The sequence below is a fragment of the Athene noctua genome, chromosome 14, assembly GCF_965140245.1.
Source record: "Athene noctua chromosome 14, bAthNoc1.hap1.1, whole genome shotgun sequence".
In the NCBI taxonomy this organism is placed as follows: domain Eukaryota; kingdom Metazoa; phylum Chordata; class Aves; order Strigiformes; family Strigidae; genus Athene; species Athene noctua.
Genome location: NC_134050.1, coordinates 14,096,952 through 14,106,403, shown reverse-complemented (window position 1 = coordinate 14,106,403; position 9,452 = coordinate 14,096,952). Strand labels below are relative to the sequence as shown.

General features: G+C 37.3%; 1 protein-coding gene across 8 annotated transcripts in view; it reads right to left on the bottom strand.

Moving 5' to 3' along the window:
* Nucleotides 1–263: 263 nt before the first annotated feature.
* The window catches only part of INSC (INSC spindle orientation adaptor protein), a 125,752-nt gene continuing 116,563 nt past the window's right edge, over nucleotides 264–9,452 (bottom strand). For 6 of the 8 annotated variants that reach the window (XM_074918281.1, XM_074918283.1, XM_074918282.1 and 3 more), the window contains 3 exons: nucleotides 6,753–6,908; nucleotides 6,026–6,102; nucleotides 265–4,177 (listed from right to left, as the gene is read on the bottom strand). In XM_074918281.1, the coding sequence (XP_074774382.1) occupies nucleotides 4,049–4,177; nucleotides 6,026–6,102; nucleotides 6,753–6,908 (362 nt within the window). In that variant the 3' untranslated portion in view covers nucleotides 265–4,048. Of the gene's footprint in view, nucleotides 4,178–6,025; nucleotides 6,103–6,752; nucleotides 6,909–9,452 lie in introns of all 8 variants that reach the window. The other 2 variants (XM_074918284.1, XM_074918277.1) reach the window with 1 other exon arrangement.

Below are 9,452 nucleotides of genomic sequence, written 5' to 3'. Positions count from 1 at the left end.
CCAGACCTTGGAATTTAACTCTCTTCTATTCAGATAAATAGCAATCATACAAATAACACTGCCAAGAGGTAGAGGCTTGTCACAGCTAGAGAAAGAAAAACTCAGACCCTAGAGCAAAATAGAAAGTAGAGATAAGGATTTCTGCAAAGCGTGTAAATATCTGAAATAGATGTCACTGTGTTTTCCTTGTTCCTAGTTCTTTAGCCTGTCAAGAGCTGAAACTATTCATCCACCTCCCCATCAGCTAAGCACTTCTAACTCAAATGAACAATTCACTCTAGACCTACCTTAATGCTCAGTGCCATCTTCCCTTTCTCCTCTTAAAAATGAGAACACTAGTGAATAATTTACAGTGTCTAGAGTGTTACTTTAAATACATTAAGTTTAATGTAAATTTAAACTGATAATCAAAGCAGATTTCTCAAAATGCAAAAGCCAGTGTTACTTTAATGGTTCATTGCTATTATTTAAAAGGAGATGGTCAACATACATATTTGGAACAAGCCATATGTGATACCAGAATCAGTCCTGTACTAAGGCAATGAGACACCGTACAGACCAAGTCCCATCTTTGGATACTAACGGGTGAGCCTAAAAAATAGATAAGGCATCCAGCTTACCACAACATTATCTTATCTCTTGTAGATACAAATATTATTTTAAACAAAACAGATCAGAGAAGTAACATTCCACAAAAAAGATTCATGTATCAAACGCAAAATAAACTGAGAAAAAAAATTTATTCTACAAATGAAACGTCTGGGCCCCTAACGTCTGTAAACAGTTCAAACTAAAGCTCAAATTTGAACACATTGTCCAAAGTCACTGGAATGTAAATCAAAGTTACAAAGAGCCCTGCAGTTCACTGCACGTTTGTCTAACATTTCTAATCTCATACAAAATCTAAAAAGTTCAGAAAAATTCACATGAAACAACATTTCGGACAAACGTAACATTCAGTTTCCAGAATGATTAAGCTAAGAGCTAACCTACATGCAGCCTCTATAGGTCAATGAGTCCACATATATGAATTGATATGTAAATGTATTACACGTACTCTCTACCTCACTCTACTAGTTGTATATCTATATACACAGGGAGTCCAAAGATTGATCCGCCAAAATGCATGTTTTAGTGAAAATCTTTTGATATGAAGTATTTTGTTTCACACTACACTGAAATCAAACATTTATTCTGTTTAAACTGTTCCTTTTTTTTGTTTGTTTAAAAACTGAAAAGTCACTTCTAAAGCAAACATTTTAAATCCAGAATTCATTCAGAAATAATGAGAAAATAATATTTCAGTATTTTTAAGTACTTTTTATTTCCAACTTAATTAAGAGGAAAGGAAGAGGTATGTTTATTTTCTCATAAACTTTAGCATATACAAAAATAAAGTGCACAACTTTAGGAGAAAAATTCAGACCTAGCAAAAATGGTTTCGATGACACTTAGGTGATAACAGGTTTGACCTGGCTTTTTCAAGATATATTTTTCTACCGCAAATATGAGATTCACCTACATGTATTTTTCTTCTCTAATGTAAACAGCCACATTCATAATATAAACACATGTAAATGGACAACATGGGCCTAGAATTATGGTCATATATTTACAGATTGAGGGTATCTGTCGGAAAATCAATCACATAATTGTGTCTGAGAGCAAATTAGACTCATTCATTGCTACTGGCCGGCTCACTGAGTATTTGACCTGTTAGAGATGGCTTTAAAACAGTATGGGTCATAATGGCATTTACTTAAGAGCTACTTCAGTTCACTTTACATGTGTGGCCATTTTTTTTAGATGAGATTTTAACCTTACCTGTTACAGAATAAACCCTACCCCATCTTCAAACTCTTATCTCTGGTGTTGCAGCTGACAGAATGAGGTTTGGTACAGCACATTCACAACAGAATTTGATGTGTTGTATTCTATTAGGGATTATCACACTATCAGCATGAGAGCAACAGGACCTTACTGAGTTTGTTCTTTATGAATCACAGAATCGTCTAGGTTGGAAAAGACTTTGAAGATCATCTAGTCCAACCATTAACCTCGCACTGACAGTTCCCAACTACACCATGTCCCTAAGAGCTATGTTGACCCTACTATTACATCCAGGGATGGAGACTCCACCCATTTATGACATTTATGAGTTCATTGTTTATACAAAGAATGTTGATTTTGCCATTTAAAGCATCCATGGTTCATATGTGTATTTCTGCTTAGTGAGGAAACTGACAAGTCCGTCACTTGTATAATATTTTAAAAGCTGTACAGTACCATATATCTTAACAATCTCAGAATTTTAAAGAGCTGTCTCAAAGTAAGCAAAACAGAAGTCATCTCTGCTCTTACTAGAAAATGACATCTGTGAAACATCTGATTCAACACATCTTTGAGTAGTTGCTTATGACAGAGGTCATTGTATGTTTTCTAATGTTTAAAACTTCAGTCGAGATAGAACTCATAGTGAAATGAAGAGATCACAAGGAAGAAATGTTAAGGCAGAGACTTCTTAACCCATATAATCAAGGGGAGAAAATTAGCCACCATGTATCACTGCTTAAAGCAGGACAGATTTCTCAGACACAGAAAATGCAGAAGGCAATCACAACTGAGCAATTTCCTGGTGCCTGTCATCTAAACACCACATAATACTAAATAAACATTAATGAATTAAGTTGCTTAACATATCTAGAAAGTAAGTACAGTAAAGAAATGTACTTACTTTTTTGGCAGATGTCCTAGTGCCCTAAAGTTGCTGATCATAAAGTGATCCAGAGCAATAGTTGCAAGCCATCAGGAAAAAAATACATATACTTTATCTCCAGAGAACTTTGTAAGAAGTTTGGAGGAAAAACACTGCCAAGATATTGCTGGTTGAGTAATTTTAAATTTATACGGTTTCTTGATGAAAGGAAAAGGCAAATTTTAGGAGGAATGCTCATTTTTAAAAATCTATTTTAAAATCAACTCTATTCTTTATGTTTTTTATCCACTGGTAAAATCTCCTTTTGTCAACTCCAAGAGCTCCTGAAAGTCCCATTTCACAGTTTTAGAAATACAGGACTAGTTAGAAAAACAGAAAAATGGAAAAACAAGTTGCAATTAATTTATCTGTTCTGATTATTTGGTGTATACATGCACAACTTTTCACAAAAGTATTAGCTTGCATATTAAAAATATATTTGGACATGCTTTCTTCCAGTTCTTGTAAGGCTTGGAAAGGAGAGAAAATTATCATTGTGTAGTGATTTTAAATCTTATGTGTATACCTTCACATTGATGACATGTGTTTGATTTCAGAAAGATCTGTCTATAATTCTCTCAATTTCTTTAGGATATTTCACTAAGTGTAAATAAAAGAGTTGTCTGCCAGTGTGTATCCTCTGATGGAATACATCTTTATACAGTGTAAGGGTGTCCTCTATGATCATTCCAAGACAGTGAAAATTTTCTGAAAAATTTTCTCAAATATTCACGTTTACATATTTTCATATTTCTATTAAAGTAACAACAGTTAAGATGGGACTCGGACTAACACCCCTTTCATTTCAAAGCATATACTTGTAGCTTTAAGGTTTAAGTTTTCTTCTAATGCAGCAAATGCATGAGACTAAAGCATTTCTTAAAAAAGCTCCAAAATGTTCTAACTGTAGAAAAATATCAGCAATAAAAGATTATTAGAAGCATTTAACATCAGAGCACCATATTCTTGGCTTCGTTACCTTGATACAACTATATTAAACATGACAACATCATTTTCTTTGATTGCAGTGATAAGGTCTGTTGATGTGTCTTGGCAGGAAAATAAAATAAAAAATTACCTTTTCAGACCACTGAAACAAGTTTGACCATTCTATTTCATTGTTCCTACAAGTTTGACCGTTCTATTTCATTGTTCCTACAAATCACATGTTCATGGTTTTAAAATAAATAACTCATAAATAACAATAGGACTAAAACTAAATAAAGTTGTATGTGTTTTATCTTATTGTATACCTATCATCTTGATTACTTTTCAGAGGTTTTTGGCTCACATTTATACAAAGCTTTCTTCCATATTTGTGCATAGCAGAAAGGAATCCACAAGTCTGGGCTTTACTAGCTGCTGAAAATCTGAATCTTCCAGCCCATCAGGACTCATAACTGCTAGTCTCCGTAAGGCTGCCTAGAAAAACAAAACAACACAACTTTAATACTGTTAAGCTTTGACAAGGTGTTCGTAGCAGGAACCCATTATAACTATCTCTAAATAACAGCCAAGACTCAAAACTAAACTGTGCAGGTCTATGGACTTTTCTACCTGGCTAATCTCTCATTACTGTCTTCACATCTGTTAGAAGAATCTCCCCTCAAATGCAGCTATTACATGACAATTCTTCTGGGGCACATTACCCTTAGATCTGAGCAGCAGGGACAGTGCAGTGTTAAAGAACACAGAGGTGAGAGTTAGAGCACTTTGATTCTAAACCTATCTCTGATCTGCTGCGCAACTCACACTGCCTCTTTGTATCTTAACTCTCCTCTCAGCTTTTGTCTTATTTATGAGAACTATAAGTCATCTGATTCAGAAGATGTTTGCTACTGATTTTTTTTGCAGTGCCCATAACAGAAATCTTTTAGATACTAGTGTAGAAAGAGGCCAATTATGAGTGCACAATAGAAATTGCACTGTTACTATTATCTTTATAAACTCTTCCCTTCTAAGAAGTTACTGATTTTTCTCACTGGAGAAAAATTATACAATAATTACATACATTCTAGCAACCTGACATGACAGATGCAACTGGAAAGCAGGCTGGCTTTCCTCACAAACAAAAATTGTCTTCTGTCAGTAAGGTCTGATAGTTGTGATCAGCTTATCTCTGTGCTGTTTGTCAATGCAGCACTAACACAGGAGTCAATCACCTGCTTCAAAATAAACAAAAAGTAAACAATCAAGCTAAACATACCAAACAGTACAAGTCCTCAGTCTTTAGCGACAATACCTGTCAGAGCCTGAAGCAGCTTATGTCTCAAGGACAATTATTTCTGCCACATGTTTATCAGAAAGTGTCATCAGGGAGTTACTAAAATATCAGGAGAAGCAGAATTGTTGAGACAGACAGGCAGGTAACATCTCAAGTGATAGGCTTGAATTCAAGGAATGTGCAGCAACAACTTCATTGAGACACAAAAATCACAGTCTGGTTTGCTGCCATTACTCTGTGGCCTCTGCTCTAGACATAGAGGATTGACAAGCCTTCTTGGCACATATGACGAATAACCACAGGATTTCTTATGCTCACGTTTATACTCTCTTCATCCTGGTTGAGTCCTGCTTAAACAAACAGAACTTCTCATGTGCTGGTACAAAGCTAGCTGTTAATCAAAGCCGCAATAACCAAATTCACCAAAACCTATCTCCTAACCCTACATTGCCCTTGTCCCCAGAGCACTTTCCTCTCACAGAGTGCTAGGTGAAAGTACTCAACCCCAAGAGCTGAATGGGGCTCACAGTCCATCCAGTGCAGGGCCAGCAGCTGGGATCTTTCTCCAAAGCAGAGAAGTTAACTTTCTGTTGGCCACTCCTTGTCTCGGAGACTCAAATAGAAAAAAATGGATCGTAGTGGAAGCAAGAAGTCTCCTTTCCTTTCTTTGGCCACTTTACATTAATATTTCCACACATATGTTTGTGCAGATAAAGAGCAGCTACCCCTGTGATTCAAGGCTCATTTCAGCAAACAGCATCATCAGAGAATGGAACTTAAGAATTACCGAAACTTTAAATTCTCAAGTGTTCCAGTGAAACTGTTTAGTGCTCAATAACGTGAGATGAAACCATTTTTCCTTATGTGTTTAAATCTTCAATCAGAGGATAAATAATTGACACTGTACAGGACTATGCTTAACGGGAAAAGCAGGACACCCTGGCATGAAATTAAAATATGCCTGCAATACTTATGAATTTTGAAATTCAAAGGGCTGGTTTTTCTGCATTTTTCAGGATAAGCATGAAAGATTAAAATATACCTACCAGACATGCCACTAAAACAGAATCACTGTTATTTCTTTCGGTTGGTGATCTGCAAAGTTTAATTAGGCGAGGAATACCTGAGTGCACAAAAGAATATCAAGAGAAATAATTCAGAAAAACAAACTCCTTATTTTGAGATGAGGTATATTTTTTGATGTTTCGTATTTATCTTCCTTATATGTGATCTCTAATGCAAAGATGATATGCAAATACTTAAGGGACTGTCCATGGAGCTATGTAGTTCAGAGCAGTCAGAATGAATAGCTGTAAAGCACAAACAAACAAAATGTATTGTTTTTACCCGCCGTTGCTGTTTCAGAGTGGAAATTGTGACTTCCATCCCTTCCCTATCAATCCTCCCACACACCCTTAACAAACTCCAGCCAAAAGAACATTTTTCTTCCTGTTACCTGCAGGGATCCAACTTTTCTGTCCACTGACTACACAAAGACTACACAAGGGTTTAAATAAAGGCATGGAGGAGGCTGCACTGTCAGCTGGCACAGTGTGCCACAGCTGTGTGTTGAGTGGACGCTGCACCTTGGGTTCCTCTGGGAAATGAGCCAGAGGTTCATTTAGCAGAGCCTCCTCAGCCACTCTGGACAGACTGTATAGGGAACCTTTTCCATCAAGTGTACCAAGTGAGGCTAAAAATTAAAAAGAGCTTCTCCTTGACTAGCAGTTCCTCTTTTTTCAGGCTGCCATTAAGCTAGTGATACATCCTTACAGCTGAGTTTTACGGCTGCATCTGCCACTTCAGGATCTCGGCTGAGTCGTGCCAGCGTAACTGCAGATTTCTGTTGGACTCGCTCACAAGCTGCAACTTCTGCTGAGTTTCCTGAAGATGATCTTTCAAAGAGCATCTCCATTAACAGCTGAACACCTAGAGGGATGCAAGAGCCATTGTTATCCTCTCTCCAACAAAAAACGCAGTCAAAAAAAGTAAAGGGAAAAGCAAGCTAGGTAAATACAGACCAATCACTGTCCAAATAGGGCATGAAGAATGCATAAATGTGGACTGCAATTTGGCCATCGACGTTCAGGCACATCTGGTCTGAGCATAAGTTTGTTTTCACTAGGAAGCTACAGAACTTCTGGAACTACAAAATGCACTACCTCTTCCCTCCTCCGACTTCTTGACACCTCTACAAGTTGGTATTTTAGATTTCAGAAATCTATTTCAGTCAAACAAAATGCAATTTTTTATTTGCTCCTAAACTAACCTGAAGGTAATCACTAACCTAAAAATCTGTAGTGACATACTTCAGGTCTCTACATGAAGTTTGGCTTTGAATTACAGGAAATTAAAACTTTTTATTTTTTTCAGTTTATGTATTTTTAAGCAAGCCTTTAAAAATTCCCACATCAAACAGTTTAAGGGTATTTTAGAATGGAGAATCCTTTAATAGGGGAAATGAAGGAATGCTGCCTGCTGAAGTTTACAGTGCAACTAATGTTCACTTCAGAAGAGACAACATCATCCATACCAAAATGGTTTCATTAACTTATTGTTGCCTGTAGGAGTTGATATTGTATCAGCACAAAAACAGATGACATTGTACTGATTTCTACTTTCTAGATTATTTTAAATGTAAGGACAATTATGTGCTATTAGACTCCATGAGCTATTAGGTATTCCGATTACTTCAGGTAGCGTCAGAGGATTTTAACTGTTAGAACATTTGCATAAATAATTAAGAGAATTAGCATCAGAATCCTGCAGCTAGATAATAATCAATTGACATACAAAAAAGTCAAAGTTGAGAAGAAAACATATCTAAACTCTCCAGGATTCAAAGACCCTTCTCAGCGTGTGATTCTGGCTTCTGACCAGCACCTGATTATTACAACATCGGGCAGACACAAAAAGCCTTTATGCACAAGGTGAGAGTCAACCCTTCTCAAAAGCCTGGGGCAAATGCTTCTGTGTGAATTTCCATTACAGAGTGTATACACAAACTCTACTTCATCACATTGTGCTTGACATGTATATCTTCACCTGTTTGGTATCTAGCATGAGATAGGCCTAGCTGGCATAGCTGTTAGTATTCCTTCATGAACCTGAAATCAAGTTTCTGCTGCAGCAGAAGTAGATGAAATGTGAACAAACACCTGTCCGAAGCAACAAAATGGGTTTTGGTGTGCTCAAGGGTAGCCAATGTGTTAATCATAAAGGAGTGCAAAAGCTTCCAGGGCATCTCTGGATTGTGAGTGCTAACAACAGCAAATCCAAACACAACAGCACAAGTCAAACAGACAAACCACCAACAGGGTAGAAAATACCTGTCTTATAATCACAGACACCTAGGGTCCTGGGAAGCGTTAGGGTCTTACCAAGCATTTCTAGAAAAGACTAGAAGGGTAGGTAAGGCAGCCCCATGTGCCTGCACCAAGAAGTCCAGGACCACCCCTTCAACCTCCAGGAACACAGGGAGCTTGGACCGGGAGCATGGCAGGAACCGCCATGTGAACCTGACCACCCTCTCTCTGGGACTGCCCCATCCCTTCCATGCAACCAGGAGGTCATCTAAGAAACCACCATGCTAACTAGCCTTGCTCCTCCCCCTCCTTGCACTGTCTTCTGCATGGGACAGGGAAGTCAGGTAATTTGTAACATTGCATATATCTGTGATTATAACCGCTTTGGTATCCAGATCCATTCAACCTACATGTTGTCATTTGGTCTCCAACTGCAACACCCATCCACCTTAGCAAGGACATCAAATGCACACTATGTCTGTGCACACATGGATCACATCAACCAAATTAGTTGTGCCTGATCCTTGACAGTCATATTTGTGTGCACAGAGCTCAAATTTTCCACTGAAATGCAAGAAACATCTAAATCCAATATTACATGGGAATTGGCCAATTCTATTTCAAGGCTGCTTTTATGTAGGTGCTTTCTGAAACTCCTTCTCCCACCTACAGTCAGCCATGTCTGAGATTCAAATGGATCCAAACTCAAACCATTCCTATCCAAACCTTAATTTAAAAAGTGTAGAAGGGATATTCCTAGGACAGAAAAAGCAATACATGGGAAGCTTCACTGTAACTTAATATCTCCCAAAAAAAAAAAAAAAAAAAAAAAGCAGCAGCTGGTTGTCTATATTGCTTGGCCATGAATTTACTGGTAGGTGTATTAATAAGGCAGTTCCTGTATCCTTATCCACAGAATTATTACCCTAACTTCTCAGACTTCTGGTGGGCCTGTAACACCTAGGATTTTTTCAACATAATGAATTTCTCATAATACGATATTTATAGAAGTGTGGAAAAAAACTGGCAACTGCTGAAGAGTAATAAAAACATAATGCTTCAACATTTATGATACTTATGAATACTTGTGAAAAAAGTGACACAAAATGCAGGTATGCATGGCTCAGTATCAGGTGATGTCTCTCAATGTGTAAGAATTGCCACCTTA